This window comes from Xenopus tropicalis, chromosome 8, assembly GCF_000004195.4.
Source record: "Xenopus tropicalis strain Nigerian chromosome 8, UCB_Xtro_10.0, whole genome shotgun sequence".
Taxonomy (NCBI): domain Eukaryota; kingdom Metazoa; phylum Chordata; class Amphibia; order Anura; family Pipidae; genus Xenopus; species Xenopus tropicalis.
The window spans coordinates 16,250,745-16,277,433 of NC_030684.2; the positions used below are offsets into that span (position 1 = coordinate 16,250,745).

General features: G+C 51.6%; 2 protein-coding genes across 7 annotated transcripts in view; one reads left to right on the forward strand and one right to left on the reverse strand.

The window, feature by feature from the left end:
• Positions 1-26,689, reverse strand: part of LOC101734594 (coiled-coil domain-containing protein 77-like) — a 597,836-nt gene that overhangs the window by 552,002 nt on the left and 19,145 nt on the right. For 4 of the 6 annotated variants that reach the window (XR_004219943.1, XR_004219945.1, XR_004219944.1 and 1 more), the window contains exons 4-5: positions 10,804-10,956; positions 9,358-9,528 (exon numbers count right to left, since the gene is read on the reverse strand). The exons of 1 other annotated variant lie outside the window; for it this stretch is intronic. Coding sequence is in view for 2 of the 5 variants with exons in the window: in XM_031892260.1 (XP_031748120.1) it covers positions 9,406-9,528; positions 10,804-10,956 (276 nt within the window). In the remaining 3 variants the exon portion in view is untranslated. The remainder of the gene's footprint in view (positions 1-9,357; positions 9,529-10,803; positions 10,957-26,689) is intronic. One more of the 6 variants, XM_031892259.1, reaches the window with a different exon arrangement.
• LOC101730989 (coiled-coil domain-containing protein 77) overlaps positions 1-26,689 on the forward strand; it is a 606,394-nt gene that overhangs the window by 430,150 nt on the left and 149,555 nt on the right. The gene's annotated exons all lie outside the window — the stretch shown is intronic.

Sequence of the window (26,689 nt, forward strand, 5' to 3'; positions counted from 1 at the left end):
GTACCCAGAGGCACAAACAGCCCCCCCCAGCCCAATAAATAGTGACTGTCTGTGGCACCTTACAGCCCCCTGGCATTCCCAGTACCCAGAGGCACAAACAGCCCCCCCCAGCCCAATAAATAGTGACTGTCTGTGGCACCTTACAGCCCCCCTGGCATTCCCAGTACCCAGAGGCACAAACAGCCCCCCCAGCCCAATAAATAGTGACTGTCTGTGGCACCTTACAGCCCCCCTGGCATTCCCAGTACCCAGAGGCACAAACAGCCCCCCCCAGCCCAATAAATAGTGACTGTCTGTGGCACCTTACAGCCCCCCTGGCATTCCCAGTACCCAGAGGCACAAACAGCCCCCCCAGCCCAATAAATAGTGACTGTCTGTGGCACCTTACAGCCCCCCTGGCATTCCCAGTACCCAGAGGCACAAACAGCCCCCCCCAGCCCAATAAATAGTGACTGTCTGTGGCACCTTACAGCCCCCCTGGCATTCCCAGTACCCAGAGGCACAAACAGCCCCCCCAGCCCAATAAATAGTGACTGTCTGTGGCACCTTACAGCCCCCTGGCATTCCCAGTACCCAGAGGCACAAACAGCCCCCCCAGCCCAATAAATAGTGACTGTCTGTGGCACCTTACAGCCCCCTGGCATTCCCAGTACCCAGAGGCACAAACAGCCCCCCCCAGCCCAATAAATAGTGACTGTCTGTGGCACCTTACAGCCCCCCTGGCATTCCCAGTACCCAGAGGCACAAACAGCCCCCCCCAGCCCAATAAATAGTGACTGTCTGTGGCACCTTACAGCCCCCTGGCATTCCCAGTACCAGAGGCACAAACAGCCCCCCCCAGCCCAATAAATAGTGACTGTCTGTGGCACCTTACAGCCCCCTGGCATTCCCAGTACCCAGAGGCACAAACAGCCCCCCCAGCCCAATAAATAGTGACTGTCTGTGGCACCTTACAGCCCCCCTGGCATTCCCAGTACCCAGAGGCACAAACAGCCCCCCCAGCCCAATAAATAGTGACTGTCTGTGGCACCTTACAGCCCCCCTGGCATTCCCAGTACCCAGAGGCACAAACAGCCCCCCCAGCCCAATAAATAGTGACTGTCTGTGGCACCTTACAGCCCCCCTGGCATTCCCAGTACCCAGAGGCACAAACAGCCCCCCCAGCCCAATAAATAGTGACTGTCTGTGGCACCTTACAGCCCCCCTGGCATTCCCAGTACCCAGAGGACACAAACAGCCCCCCCAGCCCAATAAATAGTGACTGTCTGTGGCACCTTACAGCCCCCCTGGCATTCCCAGTACCCAGAGGCACAAAACAGCCCCCCCCAGCCCAATAAATAGTGACTGTCTGTGGCACCTTACAGCCCCCTGGCATTCCCAGTACCCAGAGGCACAAACAGCCCCCCCCAGCCCAATAAATAGTGACTGTCTGTGGCACCTTACAGCCCCCCTGGCATTCCCAGTACCCAGAGGAACAAACAGCCCCCCCAGCCCAATAAATAGTGACTGTCTGTGGCACCTTACAGCCCCCCTGGCATTCCCAGTACCCAGAGGCACAAACAGCCCCCCCAGCCCAATAAATAGTGACTGTCTGTGGCACCTTACAGCCCCCCTGGCATTCCCAGTACCCAGAGACACAAACAGCCCCCCCAGCCCAATAAATAGTGACTGTCTGTGGCACCTTACAGCCCCCCTGGCATTCCCAGTACCCAGAGGAACAAACAGCCCCCCCAGCCCAATAAATAGTGACTGTCTGTGGCACCTTACAGCCCCCCTGGCATTCCCAGTACCCAGAGGCACAAACAGCCCCCCCCAGCCCAATAAATAGTGACTGTCTGTGGCACCTTACAGCCCCCCTGGCATTCCCAGTACCCAGAGGCACAAACAGCCCCCCCCAGCCCAATAAATAGTGACTGTCTGTGGCACCTTACAGCCCCCCTGGCATTCCCAGTACCCAGAGGCACAAACAGCCCCCCCAGCCCAATAAATAGTGACTGTCTGTGGCACCTTACAGCCCCCCTGGCATTCCCAGTACCCAGAGGCACAAACAGCCCCCCCCCAGCCCAATAAATAGTGACTGTCTGTGGCACCTTACAGCCCCCCTGGCATTCCCAGTACCCAGAGGCACAAACAGCCCCCCCAGCCCAATAAATAGTGACTGTCTGTGGCACCTTACAGCCCCCCTGGCATTCCCAGTACCCAGAGGCACAAACAGCCCCCCCAGCCCAATAAATAGTGACTGTCTGTGGCACCTTACAGCCCCCCTGGCATTCCCAGTACCCAGAGGCACAAACAGCCCCCCCAGCCCAATAAATAGTGACTGTCTGTGGCACCTTACAGCCCCCCTGGCATTCCCAGTACCCAGAGGCACAAACAGCCCCCCCCAGCCCAATAAATAGTGACTGTCTGTGGCACCTTACAGCCCCCTGGCATTCCCAGTACCCAGAGGCACAAACAGCCCCCCCCAGCCCAATAAATAGTGACTGTCTGTGGCACCTTACAGCCCCCCTGGCATTCCCAGTACCCAGAGGCACAAACAGCCCCCCCAGCCCAATAAATAGTGACTGTCTGTGGCACCTTACAGCCCCCCTGGCATTCCCAGTACCCAGAGGCACAAACAGCCCCCCCAGCCCAATAAATAGTGACTGTCTGTGGCACCTTACAGCCCCCTGGCATTCCCAGTACCCAGAGGCACAAACAGCCCCCCCAGCCCAATAAATAGTGACTGTCTGTGGCACCTTACAGCCCCCCTGGCATTCCCAGTACCCAGAGGCACAAACAGCCCCCCCCAGCCCAATAAATAGTGACTGTCTGTGGCACCTTACAGCCCCCCTGGCATTCCCAGTACCCAGAGGCACAAACAGCCCCCCCAGCCCAATAAATAGTGACTGTCTGTGGCACCTTACAGCCCCCCTGGCATTCCCAGTACCCAGAGGCACAAACAGCCCCCCCAGCCCAATAAATAGTGACTGTCTGTGGCACCTTACAGCCCCCCTGGCATTCCCAGTACCCAGAGGCACAAACAGCCCCCCCCAGCCCAATAAATAGTGACTGTCTGTGGCACCTTACAGCCCCCCTGGCATTCCCAGTACCCAGAGGCACAAACAGCCCCCCCCAGCCCAATAAATAGTGACTGTCTGTGGCACCTTACAGCCCCCCTGGCATTCCCAGTACCCAGAGGCACAAACAGCCCCCCCCAGCCCAATAAATAGTGACTGTCTGTGGCACCTTACAGCCCCCCTGGCATTCCCAGTACCCAGAGGCACAAACAGCCCCCCCCAGCCCAATAAATAGTGACTGTCTGTGGCACCTTACAGCCCCCCTGGCATTCCCAGTACCCAGAGGAACAAACAGCCCCCCCAGCCCAATAAATAGTGACTGTCTGTGGCACCTTACAGCCCCCTGGCATTCCCAGTACCCAGAGGCACAAACAGCCCCCCCAGCCCAATAAATAGTGACTGTCTGTGGCACCTTACAGCCCCCCTGGCATTCCCAGTACCCAGAGGCACAAACAGCCCCCCCCAGCCCAATAAATAGTGACTGTCTGTGGCACCTTACAGCCCCCCTGGCATTCCCAGTACCCAGAGGCACAAACAGCCCCCCCAGCCCAATAAATAGTGACTGTCTGTGGCACCTTACAGCCCCCCTGGCATTCCCAGTACCCAGAGGCACAAACAGCCCCCCCAGCCCAATAAATAGTGACTGTCTGTGGCACCTTACAGCCCCCCTGGCATTCCCAGTACCCAGAGGCACAAACAGCCCCCCCAGCCCAATAAATAGTGACTGTCTGTGGCACCTTACAGCCCCCCTGGCATTCCCAGTACCCAGAGGCACAAACAGCCCCCCCAGCCCAATAAATAGTGACTGTCTGTGGCACCTTACAGCCCCCCTGGCATTCCCAGTACCCAGAGGCACAAACAGCCCCCCCAGCCCAATAAATAGTGACTGTCTGTGGCACCTTACAGCCCCCCTGGCATTCCCAGTACCCAGAGGCACAAACAGCCCCCCCAGCCCAATAAATAGTGACTGTCTGTGGCACCTTACAGCCCCCCTGGCATTCCCAGTACCCAGAGGCACAAACAGCCCCCCCAGCCCAATAAATAGTGACTGTCTGTGGCACCTTACAGCCCCCTGGCATTCCCAGTACCCAGAGGCACAAACAGCCCCCCCCCAGCCCAATAAATAGTGACTGTCTGTGGCACCTTACAGCCCCCCTGGCATTCCCAGTACCCAGAGGCACAAACAGCCCCCCCCAGCCCAATAAATAGTGACTGTCTGTGGCACCTTAAAGCCCCCCTGGCATTCCCAGTACCCAGAGGCACAAACAGCCCCCCCAGCCCAATAAATAGTGACTGTCTGTGGCACCTTCCAGCCCCCCTGGCATTCCCAGTACCCAGAGACACAAACAGCCCCCCCCAGCCCAATAAATAGTGACTGTCTGTGGCACCTTACAGCCCCCCTGGCATTCCCAGTACCCAGAGGCACAAACAGCCCCCCCCAGCCCAATAAATAGTGACTGTCTGTGGCACCTTACAGCCCCCCTGGCATTCCCAGTACCCAGAGGCACAAACAGCCCCCCCAGCCCAATAAATAGTGACTGTCTGTGGCACCTTACAGCCCCCCTGGCATTCCCAGTACCCAGAGGAACAAACAGCCCCCCCAGCCCAATAAATAGTGACTGTCTGTGGCACCTTACAGCCCCCCTGGCATTCCCAGTACCCAGAGCACAAACAGCCCCCCCCAGCCCAATAAATAGTGACTGTCTGTGGCACCTTACAGCCCCCCTGGCATTCCCAGTACCCAGAGGCACAAACAGCCCCCCCCAGCCCAATAAATAGTGACTGTCTGTGGCACCTTACAGCCCCCCTGGCATTCCCAGTACCCAGAGGCACAAACAGCCCCCCCCAGCCCAATAAATAGTGACTGTCTGTGGCACCTTACAGCCCCCCTGGCATTCCCAGTACCCAGAGGAACAAACAGCCCCCCAGCCCAATAAATAGTGACTGTCTGTGGCACCTTACAGCCCCCCTGGCATTCCCAGTACCAAGAAGCACAAACAGCCCCCCCACAGCCCAATAAATAGTGACTGTCTGTGGCACCTTACAGCCCCCCTGGCATTCCCAGTACCCAGAGGCACAAACAGCCCCCCCCCCAGCCCAATAAATAGTGACTGTCTGTGGCACCTTACAGCCCCCCTGGCATTCCCAGTACCCAGAGGAACAAACAGCCCCCCCCAGCCCAATAAATAGTGACTGTCTGTGGCACCTTACAGCCCCCCTGGCATTCCCAGTACCCAGAGGCACAAACAGCCCCCCCCCAGCCCAATAAATAGTGACTGTCTGTGGCACCTTACAGCCCCCTGGCATTCCCAGTACCCAGAGGCACAAACAGCCCCCCCCAGCCCAATAAATAGTGACTGTCTGTGGCACCTTACAGCCCCCCTGGCATTCCCAGTACCCAGAGGCACAAACAGCCCCCCCAGCCCAATAAATAGTGACTGTCTGTGGCACCTTACAGCCCCCCTGGCATTCCCAGTACCCAGAGGCACAAACAGCCCCCCCAGCCCAATAAATAGTGACTGTCTGTGGCACCTTACAGCCCCCCTGGCATTCCCAGTACCCAGAGGCACAAACAGCCCCCCCAGCCCAATAAATAGTGACTGTCTGTGGCACCTTACAGCCCCCCTGGCATTCCCAGTACCCAGAGGCACAAACAGCCCCCCCAGCCCAATAAATAGTGACTGTCTGTGGCACCTTACAGCCCCCCTGGCATTCCCAGTACCCAGAGGCACAAACAGCCCCCCCAGCCCAATAAATAGTGACTGTCTGTGGCACCTTACAGCCCCCTGGCATTCCCAGTACCCAGAGGCACAAACAGCCCCCCCCCAGCCCAATAAATAGTGACTGTCTGTGGCACCTTACAGCCCCCCTGGCATTCCCAGTACCCAGAGGCACAAACAGCCCCCCCCAGCCCAATAAATAGTGACTGTCTGTGGCACCTTACAGCCCCCCTGGCATTCCCAGTACCCAGAGGCACAAACAGCCCCCCCAGCCCAATAAATAGTGACTGTCTGTGGCACCTTACAGCCCCCCTGGCATTCCCAGTACCCAGAGGCACAAACAGCCCCCCCAGCCCAATAAATAGTGACTGTCTGTGGCACCTTACAGCCCCCCTGGCATTCCCAGTACCCAGAGGCACAAACAGCCCCCCAGCCCAATAAATAGTGACTGTCTGTGGCACCTTACAGCCCCCCTGGCATTCCCAGTACCCAGAGGCACAAACAGCCCCCCCAGCCCAATAAATAGTGACTGTCTGTGGCACCTTACAGCCCCCCTGGCATTCCCAGTACCCAGAGGAACAAACAGCCCCCCCAGCCCAATAAATAGTGACTGTCTGTGGCACCTTACAGCCCCCCTGGCATTCCCAGTACCCAGAGGCACAAACAGCCCCCCCAGCCCAATAAATAGTGACTGTCTGTGGCACCTTACAGCCCCCCTGGCATTCCCAGTACCCAGAGGCACAAACAGCCCCCCCAGCCCAATAAATAGTGACTGTCTGTGGCACCTTACAGCCCCCCTGGCATTCCCAGTACCCAGAGGCACAAACAGCCCCCCCACAGCCCAATAAATAGTGACTGTCTGTGGCACCTTACAGCCCCCCTGGCATTCCCAGTACCCAGAGGAACAAACAGCCCCCCAGCCCAATAAATAGTGACTGTCTGTGGCACCTTACAGCCCCCCTGGCATTCCCAGTACCCAGAGGCACAAACAGCCCCCCCAGCCCAATAAATAGTGACTGTCTGTGGCACCTTACAGCCACCCTGGCATTCCCAGTACCCAGAGGCACAAACAGCCCCCCCCCCAGCCCAATAAATAGTGACTGTCTGTGGCACCTTACAGCCCCCCTGGCATTCCCAGTACCCAGAGGAACAAACAGCCCCCCCAGCCCAATAAATAGTGACTGTCTGTGGCACCTTACAGCCCCCCTGGCATTCCCAGTACCCAGAGGCACAAACAGCCCCCCCCCAGCCCAATAAATAGTGACTGTCTGTGGCACCTTACAGCCCCCCTGGCATTCCCAGTACCCAGAGGCACAAACAGCCCCCCCAGCCCAATAAATAGTGACTGTCTGTGGCACCTTACAGCCCCCCTGGCATTCCCAGTACCCAGAGGCACAAACAGCCCCCCCAGCCCAATAAATAGTGACTGTCTGTGGCACCTTACAGCCCCCCTGGCATTCCCAGTACCCAGATGCACAAACAGCCCCCCCAGCCCAATAAATAGGGACTGTCTGTGGCACCTTACAGCCCCCCTGGCATTCCCAGTACCCAGAGGCACAAACAGCCCCCCCAGCCCAATAAATAGTGACTGTCTGTGGCACCTTACAGCCCCCCTGGCATTCCCAGTACCCAGAGGCACAAACAGCCCCCCCAGCCCAATAAATAGTGACTGTCTGTGGCATCTTACAGCCCCCCTGGCATTCCCAGTACCCAGAGACACATACAGCCCCCCCCCCAGCCCAATAAATAGTGACTGTCTGTGTAAGGGTTAATCTTTTAACTCCGTCTGTGCTTCTCTGCACTATATCTAAGCAGTCACGAACCGGTTCGATTTAATCTGTGCGTCGGCGAAACATCTGATATCGTCTGCGCATGTGCGCTGATCAGGGAACTTGTACAAACGATACAACCAGTATGTGTATTGCAAACAAGTACGACTTTATTTTGTTTTGATATTACTTATATAGTAGATAGAAAAACACATCCCATTATGCTTACGTATCATGGGTGGGTACATTGCAATTATTAGTAGAAATACAGAAATTATTTAATTAGCTGCTGAAGCTTTATTATGATCTCTTAGCCTTGAATATTAGCTGAGATAATCAAGGCCAAGAGCAACTTGGACAAAGACAAGATAATGAGGATAATCATAACAATTGAAGTAACACATTCACAGGCCTTCATGATTGAAAACAAAATTGTGTAAATTCAGCATTAAGCAATTTAAACCCCTATCATTAACTAGCTCGGTCTCACAGGAACAGTTTTGTGTGATCTCCACTACACTTACCTTAGGGACCAACTCACAATATAAAGGTAAATATCTGCACAACAGCAGCCTAGAGCCCACTGAGCATGTGCAGTGCCACTGACACACAGACCTGCTGTGGACAAAGTTAAAGGCCAGGATCATTAGTTTATAGGGCTGCTGACTCTCTGGGCTGGTACAGGGAGTTCAGTACATAAAATACAGCATTTCCAGCCAGAGTTTAGTTTTTGAATTATTTGCCTTCCTCTTCTGATTCTTTCAAGCTTTTAAATGGGGGTCACTGACCCAGTAGATAAAAAAACAAAACAAAAAACTATTGCTCTGTGAACTTTATTTTTTATCCTTCTATTCAGACCCTCTCCTATTCATATTCCTGTTTCTCATTTAAATCACTGCCTAGTTGCTAAGGTAAAAAGGCCCTGGCAACAAGATAGCTAAGGTTCCAAACTGGAGAGCTGCTGTACAAAAAGCTAAGCACAGGTATAGGACCTGTTATCCAGAATGCTCAGGACCTGGGGCTTTTTTCGGAAAAGGGATCTTTCCGTAATTCGGATCTCCATACATTAAATTTACTAAAAAAAATAATTTAAACATCATTTAAACCCAATAGGGCTGTTCTGCCCCCAATAAGGGGTAATTATATCTTAGTTGGGATCAAGTACAGGTACTGTTTTATTATTACAGAGAAAAGGGAATCATTTAACCATTAAATAAACCCAATAGGGCTGTTCTGCCCCAATAAGGGGTAATTATATCTTAGTTGGGATCAAGTACAGGTACTGTTTTATTATTACAGAGAAAAGGGAATCATTTAACCATTAAATAAACCCAATAGGGCTGTTCTGCCCCAATAAGGGGTAATTATATCTTAGTTGGGATCAAGTACAGGTACTGTTTTATTATTACAGAGAAAAGGGAATCATTTAACCATTAAATAAACCCAATAGGGCTGTTCTGCCCCAATAAGGGGTAATTATATCTTAGTTGGGATCAAGTACAGGTACTGTTTTATTATTACAGAGAAAAGGGAATCATTTAACCATTAAATAAACCCAATAGGGCTGTTCTGCCCCCAATAAGGGGTAATTATATCTTAGTTGGGATCAAGTACAGGTACTGTACTTGATCCGTTGTTCTAATATCCCTTGTTCTAATAAGCCTGAATTCGCCCGATATAACCCACCCGTAGGTGGGGATACCGGGAGAAGATCAGCTCGCTTGGCAACGTGTATGGCCGCCAATATTCTTCCTTCCTGGGCCGAACACACTATATAATCCTAGAGGTAGAGCCAGGGTAGACCTTTACCTGTGGCTCCTTGTTTAGTGTGGCAGCTCCGTCAGTCTCCCTTGTGCTCTATCCGATTCTCAGTTCATTCTCCAGGCTCAGTTCCCCTTGAAATTTTTGTGTCTTTTTGTTGCCTTGCCGCACTGCATCCAGAATAGCAAGATCTTGGTCTGGCCCGATGTTCAGCGTCACCTGAGAGGAGAGCAAAAAGAGGAGAGCAAGATTAATTCACATCTCCTCTCACCCCCACAGGGCCCTTACCCATAGGGGTTCCTTCTTAGTTTGGTTATGAGCCGTCTCACTGCGTGTGTTTAATCCTCTAGTACAGCAATAGCAGTGTTATGAATTTTAAGCTCCCCCTACTGGCTAGAAAATGTAACTGCTGCTCCAAATATCATATTACAGGTATGGGATCACTTATCTGGAAACCCGTTATCCAGAAAGCTCTGAATTACAGAATGCCGTCTCCCATAGACTCCATTTTAAACCTGATTTTCTTTTTATCTGTAATAATAAAACAGTACCTGTACTTGATCCCAACTAAGAGATAATTACCCCTTATTGGGGGCAGAACAGCCCTATTGGGTTTATTTAATGGTTAAATGATTCCCTTTTCTCTGTAATAATAAAACAGGACCTGTACTTGATCCCAACTAAGATATAATTACCCCTTATTGGGGGCAGAACAGCCCTATTGGGTTATTTAATGGTTAAATGATTCCCTTTTCTCTGTAATAATAAAACAGTACCTGTACTTGATCCCAACTAAGATATAATTACCCCTTATTGGGGCAGAACAGCCCTATTGGGTTTATTAATGGTTAATGATTTTTTAGTAGACTTAAGGTATGGAGGTCCAAATTACGGAAAGACCCCATACCCAGAATACCCTTGGTTCCGAGCATTCTGGATAATGGGTTTTTACCTTCAAGTATGTTATAGAATGGTCAATTTTTAATTAGTCTTCATTTTTTCATAGTTTTTTTTTTTTAATCATTTGCATTCTTCGTCTGGCTCTAAATGGGGGTCACTGACCCCGGCAGCCCATAAAACTACTGCTCTGTGAGGCTACAGTTTTATTGTCCTTTTTTATTACTTATCGTTCTATTCAGGTGCTCTCCTACTCATGTTCAAGTCTCTTATTCAAAGCGCTGACTGGTTGCTAGACTAATTTGAACCCAAGCAACCAGACAGCTGCTGAAATTTCGAATTGGAAAGCTACTGAACAAAAGCTAAGTAAAATCCACAAATAAAAAAAAAAGACCAATTGCAAATTGTCTCAGAATAGCCATCTCTTCTACTAGATTGTACTAGAAAATACCAGCCTGTGTGTTTTCCCCTGTTTGGTTAAGGTGACACTTAATATTTATTCTCTGCCATCTTGTTTCTGTATATAGATATGCTTTCGTATAAGGCAATGAGATGCGTGCAACAGAAAATCTTGCCGTCGGTCTATCCCAGACTCACCTTGAATAGTTGCTTCTCTACATCCTTTAACCGCTGTCTCAGCAGCTTGATGTCAGTCTTATAGCCCTCTACCTCCATGTTGCGCCTTTTCTCCAGAGCCTCGTATCTCTGCGCCATCAATTGCAGCCGCTTGGCCACCTTATCTGAACGTTCCTGGTATAAGAATAACATTGGATATTAATCTCACAAACAGATGTTGGGTAACTGTAACACTACAGGAGACTAGGGGAGATAACCAGTCACATTTTATAAAAGCGAACAAAGCGGTTTTTAATTATTTGCTTTCTTCTTCTGACTCTTTCCACAGTCCAAATGGGGGTCACTGGACCCCGGCAGCCAAGAAACTATTGCTCCGCGAGCTACTTTTAAATTGTGTTTGATTGAAAAACCCATCATACTGGTTCTTCCGACGTTCAAGCTTATTCTTCCGCTTTTTCTTCTTCGAAAATCCAACCTGCTGCCATTCTCACAGTAATAACACCGGGGTCCCCAGACTCTGCAGAGTTAATGCAAAGTTTGCAGAGTTAGTCACTGGGTAAGTACAATTCCAGGTTAGAAAAAGTGGGCGGAGCCACTAACTGCCAATCAGATGTCACTTGTTGACTTTCAGTGGGGAAAATAGGGCTGTTCTGCCCCCAATAAGGGGTAATTATATCTTAGTTGGGATCAAGTACAGGTACTGTACTTGATCCGTTGTTCTAATATCCCTTGTTCTAATAAGCCTGAATTCGCCCGATATAACCCACCCGTAGGTGGGGATACCGGGAGAAGATCAGCTCGCTTGGCAACGTGTATGGCCGCCAATATTCTTCCTTCCTGGGCCGAACACACTATATAATCCTAGAGGTAGAGCCAGGGTAGACCTTTATCTGTGGCTCCTTGTTTAGTGTGGCAGCTCCGTCAGTCTCCCTTGTGCTCTATCCGATTCTCAGTTCATTCTCCAGGCTCAGTTCCCCTTGAAATTTGTGTGTCTTTTTGTTGCCTTGCCGCACTGCATCCAGAATAGCAAGTCTTGGTCTGGCCCGATGTTCAGCGTCACCTGAGAGGAGAGCAAAAAGAGGAGAGCAAGATTAATTCACATCTCCTCTCACCCCACAGGGCCCTTACCCATAGGGGTTCTTCTTAGTTTTGTTATGAGCCATTCACTGCGTGTGTTTAATCTCTAGTACAGCAATAGCAGTGTTATGAATTTTAAGCTCCGCCCTACTGGCTTAGAAAATGTAACTGCTGCTCCAAATATCATAGTACAGGTATGGGATCACTTATCCGGAAACCCGTTATCCAGAAAGCTCTGAATTACAGAATGCCGTCTCCCATAGACTCCATTTTAAACCTGATTTTCTTTTTATCTGTATAATAATAACAGTACTGTACTGATCCCAACTAAGAGATAATTACCCCTTATTGGGGCAGAACAGCCTATTGGGTTTATTTAATGGTTAAATGATTCCCTTTTCTCTGTAATAATAAAACAGTACCTGTACTTGATCCCAACTAAGATATAATTACCCCTTATGGGGGCAGAACAGCCCTATTGGGTTATTTAATGGTTAAATGATTCCCTTTTCTCTGTAATAATAAAACAGTACCTGTACTTGATCCCAACTAAGATATAATTACCCCTTATTGGGGGCAGAACAGCCCCTATTGGGTTTATTTAATGGTTAAATGATTTTTTAGTAGACTTAAGGTATGGAGGTCCAAATTACGGAAAGACCCCATACCCAGAATACCCTTGGTTCCGAGCATTCTGGATAATGGGTTTTTACCTTCAAGTATGTTATAGAATGGTCAATTTTTAATTTGTCTTCATTTTTTTCATAGTTTTTTTTTTTTAATCATTTGCATTTCTTCGTCTGGCTCTAAATGGGGGTCACTGACCCCGGCAGCCCATAAACTACTGGCTCTGTGAGGCTACAGTTTTATTGTCCTTTTTATTACTTATCGTTCTATTCAGGTGCTCTCCTACTCATGTTCAAGTCTCTTATTTCAAAGCGCTGACTGGTTGCTTAGACTAATTTGAACCCAAGCAACCAGACAGCTGCTGAAATTTCGAATTGGAAAGCTACTGAACAAAAGCTAAGTTAAAATCCACAAATAAAAAAAAAAAAGACCAAATTGCAAATTGTCTCAGAATAGCCATCTCTTCTACTAGATTGTACTAGAAATACCAGCCTGTGTGTTTTCCCCTGTTTGGTTAAGGTGACACTTAATATTTATTCTCTGCATCTTGTTTCTGTATATAGATATGCTTTCGTATAAGGCAATGAGATGCGTGCCAACAGAAAATCTTGCCGTCGGTCTATCCAGACTCACCTTGAATAGTTGCTTCTCTACATCCTTTAACCGCTGTCTCAGCAGCTTGATGTCAGTCTTATAGCCCCTCTACCTCCATGTTGCGCCTTTTCTCCAGAGCCTCGTATCTCCTGCGCCATCAATTGCAGCGCTTGGCCACCTTATCTGAACGTTCCTCGGTATAAGAATAACATTGGATATTAATCTCACAAACAGATGTTGGTAACTGTAACACTACAGGAGGACTAGGGAGATAACCAGTTCACATTTTTTATAAAAGCGAACAAAGCAGTTTTTAATTATTTGCTTTCTTCTTCTGACTCTTTCCACAGTCAAATGGGGTCACTGACCCCGGCAGTCAAGAAACTATTGCTCCGCGAGGCTACTTTTAATTGTGTTGGATTTGAAAAACCCATCATACTGTTCTTCGACTTCAGCTTATTCTTCCGCTTTTTCTTCTTATTCTTTAGCGCCCCCCATTTTCTAAACGCTACTCCACCTACAGCTTAGGGGTACAACACCCAGACTCCCCACACTTCTTCGCCCTATAGCGGAGCAGGCTGCTTGTGCTTTTCTAAGCGATTCCCCCCCGTCTTTTTGTGGGCTGCTTCCGAACACCCCAATTTTCCATTGACTTTGACAGGGAAGAGTGAAATGAAGAATGAAACAGCGACAATTGCTGGATCCCAAAGGGGGAGGGGCCAACAACAGCCAATCAAATATAACCCATTGACTTTAATGGGAAAATTTAAACTGCGGCCAATCTTACAGCTCTGAGGCTACAGTCCCCAAACTTGGATCACATAGTCATGGGGCCAGCCTGAATGAAAATATGATGATTGTTAGATGCCCAAAAGTGGGCGGAACTGTGAACAGCCAATTAGATTTTACGTACTGACTTGGCGAAAATCCAACCTGCTGCCATTCTCACAGTAATAACACCGGGGTCCCCAGACTCTGCAGAGTTAATGCAAAGTTTGCAGAGTTAGTCACTGGGTAAGTACAATTCCAGGTTAGAAAAAGTGGGCGGAGCCACTAACTGCCAATCAGATGTCACTTGTTGACTTTCAGTGGGGAAATTTAAATTGCTGCCATTCAGACAGTATTAAAACCAGGGTCCCCAAACTTTGCACAGTGGTTTTTACTATAGAACTGTGGTCCAAGGTTAGAGAAAGTGGGCGGAGCCAACAGATCAAATTTCCTTTAGTGACTTCACGTTTTTTAACCCAACATAAAGTTTGTTCTCAAACTTCCATTTCTAGTTGTTATTGTTATTTCTTTATTCAGGCCCTCTCCTATTCATATACCAGGCTCTCACTCAAACCACTTCCTGGTTGCTAATTGGGTAATGTAAACCCTAGCAACCAGATGACTCGGGAGTGGCTGAACAAAAAGTAAAAGGAGATTTTGTGATACTCACCATTAAATCCTTTTCTCTCAGGGCGTCTGTGGGACACAGGGACCATGGGGTATAGTATCTACCAGCAGGAGGCAGGACACTAGAGAGGAAGAAGAGTATGAAGCCCCTCCTCCCTGCTACTATACCCCCATGCACAGGGCCGCCATCAGAAATCACGGGGCCCCTCACAAAAAAAATTTCTGGGCCCCCCTCCCACAAATACAAAGGACTCACAGATATGAGACATTGGTAGGCAGCAGGGCCCCCCCTAGTACATTGGTAGCCAGCAGGGCCCCCCCAGTACATTGGTAGCCAGCAGGGCCCCCCCTAATACATTGGTAGCCAGCAGTGCCCCCCCTAGTACATTGGTAGCCAGCAGTGCCCCCTCTAGTACATTGGTAGCCAGCAGTGCCCCCCCTAGTACATTGGTAGCCAGCAGTGCCCCCCCTAGTACATTGGTAGCCAGCAGTGCCCCCCTCTAGTAAGTTGGTAGCCAGCAGTGCCCCCCCTAGTACATTGGTAGCCAGCAGTGCCCCCCTAGTACATTGGTAGCCAGCAGTGCCCCCCCTAGTATATTGGTAGCCAGCAGGCCCCCCCAGTACATTGGTAGCCAGCAGGGCAACCCCCAGTACATTGGTAGCCAGCAGGGCCCCCCCTAATACATTGGTAGCCAGCAGTGCCCCCCCTAATACATTGGTAGCCAGCAGTGCCCACCCAGTACATTGGTAGCCAGCAAACCCCCCCTAGTACATTGGTAGCCAGCAGGGCCCCCCTAGTATATTGGTAGCCAGCAGTGCCCCCCCGAGTACATTGGTAGCCAGCAGTGCCCCCCTAGTACATTGGTAGCCAGCAGTGCCCCCCCTAGTACATTGGTAGCCAGCAGTGCCCCCCCTAATACATTGGTAGCCAGCAGTGCCCCCCCTAGTACATTGGTAGCCAGCAGGGCCCCCCCTAGTACATTGGTAGCCAGCAGTGCCCCCCCTAGTACATTGGTAGCCAGCAGGGCCCCCCCTAGTACATTGGTAGCCAGCAGTGCCCCCCTAGTACATTGGTAGCCAGCAGGGCCCCCCCTAGTACATTGGTAGCCAGCAGTGCCCCCCCTAGTACATTGGTAGCCAGCAGGGCCCCCCCTAATACATTGGTAGCCAGCAGTGCCCCCCCAGTACATTGGTAGCCAGCAAACCCCCCCTAGTACATTGGTAGCCAGCAGGGCCCCCCCTAGTATATTGGTAGCCAGCAGTGCCCCCCTAGTACATTGGTAGCCAGCAGTGCCCCCCCCTAGTACATTGGTAGCCAGCAGTGCCCCCCCTAGTACATTGGTAGCCAGCAGTGCCCCCCTAGTACATTGGTAGCCAGCAGTGCCCCCCCTAATACATTGGTAGCCAGCAGTGCCCCCCCAGTACATTGGTAGCCAGCAGTGCCCCCCCTAGTACATTGGTAGCCAGCAGTGCCCCCCCTAGTACATTGGTAGCCAGCAGGGCCCCCCCAGTACATTGGTAGCCAGCAGGGCCCCCCCTAAAACATTGGTAGCCAGCAGTGCCCCCCCCCAGTACATTGGTAGCCAGCAGTGCCCCCCCTAATACATTGGTAGCCAGCAGTGCCCCCCCTAGTACATTGGTAGCCAGCAGGGCCCCCCCTAATACATTGGTAGCCAGCAGTGCCCCCCCTAATACATTGGTAGCCAGCAGTGCCCCCCAGTACATTGGTAGTCAGCAAACCCCCCTAGTACATTGGTAGTCAGCAAACCCCCCTAGTACATTGGTAGCCAGCAAACCCCCCCTAGTACGTTAGTAGCCAGCACAGCACAATCCTTCGGTGACGGCTCCTCGACGACGGCTCCTCCGGCGAGGTCCTTCGTTCCCAACAGCACTGCACTTCTGAGTGCCGAACATCTTGTACCGGAAGGCTCCGGGGGTGCTGATACCCGTGTTGGAGTATGCTCTGGAGCAGAGGGGAGGTGACTTCCTCCAGGCAATGCGAGCTCTGCATATGGTCTTGCGGGTCCTGCGGTACGTGTCTGTACCCCGATGGAGGTGAAATTTTTATGCCCGACCGGGTCCAAGAGTGGAGTTCCAATTCCTTGGGAATGGAAGTAACGTGGTTGACTGAGGGAAGGCGCCACCCTTGGAACAATGATGGCAAGTGTTCGTGGGACTGCCTGGTCTGCGTGGAGGAAGGTAGGTAGGGACGCTGATGTAAATGCGGAGGTCTCAGGCACTCCGTGGTTAGGAGGTATCTGTCAAGAGGACTGTCTTGGAGGTAGGCAGACAAGGGAGATGGTGGCCGGGGCCAGTGTTGCCGAGTAGGCAGGAGCCTGGTTGAGGTCCCAAGTGGGGTCGCAAGGAGGAGTGTGTTTTCCTGTGGGAAGTGGTGACGTCCGGTAGGATGAGCATCCTCACTGGAGGATGTCGAGCCAGGCCGAATCGAGTATTAGGGAGAATCCAGGGTCAAACCTTTCTCCCCACTAGACAGTGGGAATGACCAGCCGAGAGGGAAAGAACTGGAGGGAGTACCCCGAACACGCCAGGTCTGGTGGATCCTTCATCCTTGGAGGGTACCAGCTTCCGAGCTGCCCTCATGGTACGGGTACCATCTGGTGAAGAGCCTTGTGCTTGCTAGCCGGCCGTTGGTTTCGGGGAGGCTGGATCGGGGTGGTGAGCATTACCTGGAGCGAGAAGTCGGAGTCCTGAGGAAGGTGCCAGGGTCAGACTTACTGAGCGCCATCGTTGGTGGGCCAGGCTTTCCTGGCCAGGAGAGGGAAGCAGAATGATGATTCCTGACTCCACCTTGATTCTTCTGACAATTCTGAGGCAGAGGAGGAGAAGGGGAAGTATGCAGATTAAGTCCCTGTGGCCGTTAGGGCATCCGCCGCTGGGGCAAGAGGGTCGTGATAGGTGGCCCTTAATAGTGGAACTTGCGGTTCATGTGTGGTAGGAGAAGAATGGCCATGCGGGTTATCCTGATCTTCCTGGTGTTGATCAGGAGCTGCGCTTCTGAGGTCGAGCAGGTCCCTTGAGCCAATGCTTCTTTGGAGCTATGGTCCAATCTGCTGGACTGGCGTCCACGGTCCGAAGCCGCCCTCGTGATTCCAGGAGGGTCCGACTTTGGCTGATATGAGACGTATACAGGCACCACGCAAGGGAATCGTGTCCTGGGTAGGATCCTGATCCTTCAGGCAGACTTGTTCGATTCCACGGATGTTCCACTGCGGGTCATGAAGGTGACCCTGCGCGAATGGAAAAGGAGGTTGTTATCCCTAGGCATAAGGACTTCCCGTGGGAAGGGGAGGTGACCTGTAGAAGAGTCTTGGCTGACCGGAGATGTCGACACGGTGAACAGCAGAGGCTACCAAGGGTGTCTTGTGTTGCTAAACACCTGTGCTGCCTCAAGGGATGCGTTTCGATGTATTCCTTGGCGTCCTGGATTTGGGAGGCTAGGCCGGCAGCTTCTTGGACCAGGACTGGGTGGCCTGGGAGTCCCAGGTTGGGACCATAATGGGACGTTGGCTTTCTCCTGCTAAAGAGAGTGTGTATGAGAGGGGTCCATCCACCTTCTTGTCCATGGAGTCCTAGAAGGAAGGAATTCATGAAGTGGACGAACTGTGTTCTGAGGGAGAGGTGCTTCCACAGAAGGGTGGGGAAGGAACCATTATACCAACCCTTGCTGCGGAAGGAATAACAAGGTTGCAGCCGATGCAGTGATAGAGTCAAATGCTTCGGAAGGAGACTAGGGAGCTTCTACTGACTCCTTTAGGTCATCAGGGAAGGCTTCTCCTTCACTAGGGATGATCCTCCCAGTGGTCAGGCGTGTATGGAGTCTTAATGCTAAGTCTTCCTGGGTGGAAGGCCTGATGCTTGAGCTATTCGGCCCGAAAAACAGGACCTTTGCGGCCCAGCCTGTCCAATATCTTATCCAGGCGGGCGGCCAACTGGGAATGCCAGTGGAAGCAGAATGGCCCATAAGTGGGGTCCGTGCTGAAAGTGGGAGCCTGCGTTGAAGCATAGTGCCCCGCTGCCGAATCAGCCACCCCTGAGATTTGGAAGGTGGCTGGGAGGGCAAGACTAGGCCTGGGAAAAGGCTGCGACCAGGAGCCACGAGAAGCAGAGGACAGATCCTTTCTGCCACAAGGGGTATTGGCGACACCTACTGCATGTTAGGTATTGTACCATAAAGGGGATTCCCCTAGAGCCCAGTGGGCGTAGAGCAGCATAAGGTCGGTAGTGAAGGAATATCCTGTCGAGTAAGGCAAAACGGAGCCGATTACCGCGTAACACAATGCTTATTACAGTGTCAGTGCAGGCCGAGTACGGGGACAGTGCTGATGTACGGGGCGTAGTTAGTATGGTGCCAAGCGCAGCGCCAGCGCGGTGCCAAGTGCAGAGCCGGGCACGGTGCCAAGTTTAAGGCCAAGTACCTTGCAGCACGGAGTGGGGTACAGTGCCAAGTACAGGAGTAGTAGGGAGCCAAGTACAGTGCCAGATATGGTGCCAGGTATATAGCCATGTACCGTGCCATGTACAGTGCCAAGTAAGGGTTAAGTACCGTGTCCCGCACAGGTTAAGTACTGTGTCAAGTACAGGTGAAGTGCGGTGCCATATACATGTAAATACAGTGCCAAGTAAAGGTTAAGTACAGAGCCAGGCCCGTGTTAAGGACCGTGCCAGGACAGGTTAATACAGTGCCAAGCACAGGTTAGGTATCATGCTAGTACAAGTTAAGTACAGTGCCAAGTGCAGGTTACATACAGAGCCAAGCCCGTGTTAAGGGCCGTGCAAGTACAGGTTAAATACAGTGCCAAGTACAAGTTTAGCACAGTGCAGAGAACAGGTTAATACAGTGCCAAGCACAGGTTAGGTACCATGCCAGTACAAGTTAAGTAAAGTGCCAAGTGCAGGTTACATACAGAGCCAAGCCCGTGATAAGGGCCGTGCAAGTACAGGTTAAATACAGTGCCAAGCACAGGTTAAGTACCGTGCCAAGTACAGGTTGAGTACAGTGCCAAGTACAGGTTGAGTACAGTGCCAGCACAGATAGGTGCCATGTAGGTACAGGTTCGGTACGGTGCCAAACACAGTTTAGGTATCGTGTCAGGACAGGTTAAATACAGTGCCGCGCACAGTTTAGGTATAGTGTCAGTATGGGTTAATACAGTGCCAAGCCAGGTACAGGTACAGTGAAAAGCAGGTTATATGTAGGCATTATGGTTGAACATGATGGACGTATGTCTTTTTTCAACCCGACTTACTATGTTACTATGCTACTGTGTGAGTGCAGTGCCAATCACAGGTCAAGTATTGTGCCAAGTAAGGGAGAGTACAGTGCCAAGTACAGGTTAACTACGTTGTGAAGCGCAGGTTAGGTGCATTGCTGATACCGGTTATAGGTCAAGTACGGTGCCGCGCGCAGGCTAAGTACGGTGCCGCGCGCAGGCTAAGTACGGTGCCGCGCGCAGGTTAAGTACGGTGCCGCGCGCAGGTTAAGTACGGTGCCGCGCGCAGGTTAAGTACGGTGCCGCGCGCAGGTTAAGTACGGTGCCGCGCGCAGGTTAAGTACGGTGCCGCGCGCAGGTTAAGTACGGTGCCGCGCGCAGGTTAAGTACGGTGCCGCGCGCAGGTTAAGTACGGTGCCGCGCGCAGGTTAAGTACGGTGCCGCGCGCAGGTTAAGTACGGTGCCGCGCGCAGGTTAAGTACGGTGCCGCGCGCAGGATAAGTACGGTGCCGCGCGCAGGATAAGTACGGTGCCGCGCGCAGGATAAGTACGGTGCCGCGCGCAGGATAAGTACGGTGCCGCGCGCAGGATAAGTACGGTGCCGCGCGCAGGATAAGTACGGTGCCGCGCGCAGGATAAGTACGGTGCCGCGCGCAGGTTAAGTACGGTGCCAGGTACAGGTTAAGTACGGTGCCAGGTACAGGTTAAGTACGGTGCCAGGTACAGGTTAAGTACGGTGCCAGGTACGGGTTAAGTACGGTGCCAGGTACGGGTTAAGTACGGTGCCAGGTACGGAGACCGGGAGGACTAGGTAAGGCAGGGGGTATAGTAGCAGGGAGGAGGGGCTTCCTACTCTTCTTCCTCTTCTAGTGTCCTGCCTCCTGCTGGTAGATACAATTCTGAGGCAGAGGAGGAGAAGGGGAAGTATGCAGATTAAGTCCCTGTGGCCGTTAGGGCATCCGCCGCTGGGGCAAGAGGGTCGTGATAGGTGGCCCTTAATAGTGGAACTTGCGGTTCATGTGTGGTAGGAGAAGAATGGCCATGCGGGTTATCCTGATCTTCCTGGTGTTGATCAGGAGCTGCGCTTCTGAGGTCGAGCAGGTCCCTTGAGCCAATGCTTCTTTGGAGCTATGGTCCAATCTGCTGGACTGGCGTCCACGGTCCGAAGCCGCCCTCGTGATTCCAGGAGGGTCCGACTTTGGCTGATATGAGACATATACAGGCACCACGCAAGGGAATCGTGTCCTGGGTAGGATCCTGATCCTTCAGGCAGACTTGTTCGATTCCACGGATGTTCCACTGCGGGTCATGAAGGTGACCCTGCGCGAATGGAAAAGGAGGTTGTTATCCCTAGGCATAAGGACTTCCCGTGGGAAGGGGAGGTGACCTGTAGAAGAGTCTTGGCTGACCGGAGATGTCGACACGGTGAACAGCAGAGGCTACCAAGGGTGTCTTGTGTTGCTAAACACCTGTGCTGCCTCAAGGGATGCGTTTCGATGTATTCCTTGGCGTCCTGGATTTGGGAGGCTAGGCCGGCAGCATCTTGGACCAGGACTGGGTGGCCTGGGAGTCCCAGGTTGGGACCATAATGGGACATTGGCTTTCTCCTGCTAAAGAGAGTGTGTATGAGAGGGGTCCATCCACCTTCTTGTCCATGGAGTCCTAGAAGGAAGGAATTCATGAAGTGGACGAACTGTGTTCTGAGGGAGAGGTGCTTCCACAGAAGGGTGGGGAAGGAACCATTATACCAACCCTTGCTGCGGAAGGAATAACAAGGTTGCAGCCGATGCAGTGATAGAGTCAAATGCTTCGGAAGGAGACTAGGGAGCTTCTACTGACTCCTTTAGGTCATCAGGGAAGGCTTCTCCTTCACTAGGGATGATCCTCCCAGTGGTCAGGCGTGTATGGAGTCTTAATGCTAAGTCTTCCTGGGTGGAAGGCCTGATGCTTGAGCTATTCGGCCCGAAAAACAGGACCTTTGCGGCCCAGCCTGTCCAATATCTTATCCAGGCGGGCGGCCAACTGGGAATGCCAGTGGAAGCAGAATGGCCCATAAGTGGGGTCCGTGCTGAAAGTGGGAGGTACGGAGCCGATTACCGCGTAACACAATGCTTATTACAGTGTCAGTGCAGGCCGAGTACGGGGACAGTGCTGATGTACGGGGCATAGTTAGTATGGTGCAAAGCGCAGCGCCAGCGCGGTGCCAAGTGCAGAGCCGGGCACGGTGCCAAGTTTAAGGCCAAGTACCTTGCAGCACGGAGCGGGGTACAGTGCCAAGTACAGGAGTAGTAGGGAGCCAAGTACAGTGCCAGATATGGTGCCAGGTATATAGCCATGTACCGTGCCATGTACAGTGCCAAGTAAGGGTTAAGTACCGTGTCCCGCACAGGTTAAGTACTGTGTCAAGTACAGGTGAAGTGCGGTGCCATATACATGTAAATACAGTGCCAAGTAAAGGTTAAGTACAGAGCCAGGCCCGTGTTAAGGACCGTGCCAGGACAGGTTAATACAGTGCCAAGCACAGGTTAGGTATCATGCTAGTACAAGTTAAGTACAGTGCCAAGTGCAGGTTACATACAGAGCCAAGCCCGTGTTAAGGGCCGTGCAAGTACAGGTTAAATACAGTGCCAAGTACAAGTTTAGCACAGTGCAGAGAACAGGTTAATACAGTGCCAAGCACAGGTTAGGTACCATGCCAGTACAAGTTAAGTAAAGTGCCAAGTGCAGGTTACATACAGAGCCAAGCCCGTGATAAGGGCCGTGCAAGTACAGGTTAAATACAGTGCCAAGCACAGGTTAAGTACCGTGCCAAGTACAGGTTGAGTACAGTGCCAAGTACAGGTTGAGTACAGTGCCAGCACAGATAGGTGCCATGTAGGTACAGGTTCGGTACGGTGCCAAACACAGTTTAGGTATCGTGTCAGGACAGGTTAAATACAGTGCCGCGCACAGTTTAGGTATAGTGTCAGTATGGGTTAATACAGTGCCAAGCCAGGTACAGGTACAGTGAAAAGCAGGTTATATGTAGGCATTATGGTTGAACATGATGGACGTATGTCTTTTTTCAACCCGACTTACTATGTTACTATGCTACTGTGTGAGTGCAGTGCCAATCACAGGTCAAGTATTGTGCCAAGTAAGGGAGAGTACAGTGCCAAGTACAGGTTAACTACGTTGTGAAGCGCAGGTTAGGTGCATTGCTGATACCGGTTATAGGTCAAGTACGGTGCTGCGCGCAGGTTAAGTACGGTGCCGCGCGCAGGTTAAGTACGGTGCCGCGCGCAGGTTAAGTACGGTGCCGCGCGCAGGTTAAGTACGGTGCCGCGCGCAGGATAAGTACGGTGCCGCGCGCAGGTTAAGTACGGTGCCGCGCGCAGGTTAAGTACGGTGCCGCGCGCAGGTTAAGTACGGTGCCGCGCGCAGGTTAAGTACGGTGCCGCGCGCAGGTTAAGTACGGTGCCGCGCGCAGGTTAAGTACGGTGCCGCGCGCAGGTTAAGTACGGTGCCGCGCGCAGGATAAGTACGGTGCCGCGCGCAGGATAAGTACGGTGCCGCGCGCAGGATAAGTACGGTGCCGCGCGCAGGATAAGTACGGTGCCGCGCGCAGGATAAGTACGGTGCCGCGCGCAGGATAAGTACGGTGCCGCGCGCAGGATAAGTACGGTGCCGCGCGCAGGATAAGTACGGTGCCGCGCGCAGGATAAGTACGGTGCCGCGCGCAGGTTAAGTACGGTGCCAGGTACAGGTTAAGTACGGTGCCAGGTACAGGTTAAGTACGGTGCCAGGTACAGGTTAAGTACGGTGCCAGGTACGGGTTAAGTACGGTGCCAGGTACGGGTTAAGTACGGTGCCAGGTACGGGTTAAGTACGGTGCCAGGTACGGGTTAAGTACGGTGCCAGGTACAGGTTAAGTACGGTGCCAGGTACAGGTTAAGTACGGTGCCAGGTACAGGTTAAGTACGGTGCCAGGTACAGGTTAAGTACAGTGCCCTGCGGGTACCGTCCCTCCAGCGTCTGGCCTGCGTTGTACAGTGCCAGGTACAGGTTAAGTACGGTGCCAGGTACAGGTTAAGTACGGTGCCAGGTACAGGTTAAGTACGGTGCCAGGTACAGGTTAAGTACGGTGCCAGGTACAGGTTAAGTACGGTGCCAGGTACAGGTTAAGTACAGTGCCCTGCGGGTACCGTCCCTCCAGCGTCTGGCCTGCGTTCTGCGTTCTGGGGTCCCGGATGGCAAGCGGAGCGACCGCGTTCAGGATGGAGAGCGAGAGGGTCGATGCCGAGTCCTCCCCCCACCACTGTGAAGGATGGCAAGCCACAATGCAAGGAAGATCTGTGGCAAGGAGAACCATTAAGGATGGAGAGCGGGCCTAAGTGGCGAGAAGGAGAAGCGTGCCGAAGAAGGAGTCACGCAATGACGTCAGAGCGCTCGAAAGAGAGGGACTGCAGTGGAACGCATGGGGGCGAACAGGGGGAGAGAGACCGGGAGGACTAGGTAAGGCAGGCTGAGCAGGCAGGCAGGCTGGGCAGGCAAAGGCAGAGGCTGACCTGGATGTGGAGATCCTGGATTCTGGCAAACGCAGCACTGGACAGCTTCTGCACTCACATGCAGCGGCAGGGATCCCTGACTGGCCCGCTCCAGGGGAGGCTTACTGGCCCCAGTGCGCTTAGTCCCACGACGGGGGAAGCCTGTGTAGGAAGCCCTTGGTGAGGCCCCTGTAGGTCAACCCCTGGTGCCAGATTCAATCTGGGCGAAGAAATCCATGTAGGATGGTAGAGAGATCCTGTCTCCTGAGGACACTAGAAAAAACTGGCGCTAACAGGATATGCACGGGGGTATAGTAGCAGGGAGGAGGGGCTTCCTACTCTTCTTCCTCTTCTAGTGTCCTGCCTCCTGCTGGTAGATACTATACCCCATGGTCCCCATGGTCCCTGTGTCCCACAGACACCTGCCAGAGAAAGGAAAAGCAACTGTATGTTGGTGCAGGGTGAGCGCAGTACTTGTGCCAGGGACTGGTAAAACCACCTATTCAGCTAGAGTTCTGTTTGAGATGATGTGAAAGCCAGTATGGCAGCCCCCCAACATATCAGGGAGTGGCCAGGAAGGCAAAGGGGACTAGAATGTAAGCTCTTGCGAGCAGGGCCCTCCCCCTAGCGTCTCCGATCCTCATCCAATGCAACTACAAACCATTTTTGTGAATTGTTTATATGTACATGTTAACTGTTCTGTCTTTTGTACCCCTCTATTCTGTAAAGCACTGCGTCAATTGATGGCGCTATATAAATAATAATAATAATATCAGCCAGGCTTATAAAGTCTAGGGTAGGGTCTGTTGCTGCAGTTGTATTGGATATCTGCATTTATTTAGAAAGGCTCCTACATGGGGTATTTATCCTTGTGTTCATGTTTTCAAATTAGAGATGCAATCACGTGACAATGGAAAGTGATTTTTTTTTCCTACAGGATATTGCTAATTTACATATGCAAATTATTAGAATATGCATTATCGATAGAAGATTCGGGTGAATGTAAAAACAAAAAAGTGGCATTCCTATTTATTTCTGCATTGAGCCACTGGACTAGGCCCTGCTAGAGTTCTGCCTGGTCAGGTACCACGGAATAGCCCAAAAGTGGTTTGGATTGGTCTTCTAACCAAGTATGTGTAACGCTTTTCTGACCCAATTTACCAAACCCAGGCTAGTAGTGATAGTATGAGCATGGGTTACATTGCGACACTTAATACAAAGGGGTGAGCCTCCGCTATATGGGAGAATTTGATGGAGCTGAGGGTGTAGTTGAACTACCACTAGCTGAGGTGTGTAGTGCAAATAGAGAATAATGGACGCCAGAGGATTCTTGCTTAATAACTATGGTACAATTTATTGGACAAAGGCACAACTTTATAGTGCAGCAGGGTATACTCACAGACACAGCAGTATAGAATGTGTGATCACCGTGGATAATACAAAGGTGACACTTAGGCACAGAATAACCCACTTGGAGGATGCACAGAGGATTAGTTGACACCTGAGATATAGACCTTTCAGAAGGGAGTGTTCCGGCCGACTGTGGTCCAGGGGAGAGCTCCTAACACTGGTACCTGGCGTCTAATAAAACCGGTCCCTAAAGAACGACTACAGAGCCGGGGTGGACTAAACCCTTTGTTACAACTCCTGGTTGGGGCTATAGACTGCCCTTACTAAATAATCTGACTACTCTCACCACTCCTAGAGGGTGCTATAAGTAAACCTGTCTGTGCTGGCTAGTTCTCATTCACGGGGCCCTGTCCCCGACTTATAAACTGGCAGTTCTCTTTACTGAGACCGTGTGTCTCAGGCCCGATGACATGCAGCCTGAGAGAACAGCAGCCAAAGAGAAAGACACTTCCTGGTGCAAGACACTATATAGTCTGCACAAGGGGAGTGGTCAACCTGGGCTAAACCTATAGAGGGTAGCCTAATACTGTAATCTGAGTGTAGAGGGCTCTGCCCTATTACAACACAGATAACATAAAGATAAGGGATAACACCATAGGGAGCTTAACCCTATGGGTCCCTACATATGTTACTGATGTTATAGTTTTTAGAGACATTCAGAGGGGGGGGAATTGCCTATAGGAAACCTGATGGTTGGGTACAGGTAGGCAGGCACTTGAGGGAAACTGAGGTACCAAGGTCCAGGTCTATTATAACAGACCCGTGTAACATGCATTTCCATGATGGAACACATAAGAGCCACTGACCCGGAACCCAAGAACCATTAAAGAGCTAATTACTCTTAATAAAGCACGATCAGAGACCTGAAACTGTGCAAATGAAAGGTAAAGTATTCCTTCCCAAACAAATGTCCCTACATTTTGTACAGCAATGACTTAATCAGGTAGATGCCTTTGAGACACCTGGGGTGTGCAAATGGGACGCATAGAATGAGTAGGCGAGTGTGTGTGGGTGATATGTGCATTTACATGAAAAATTTAGACTTGG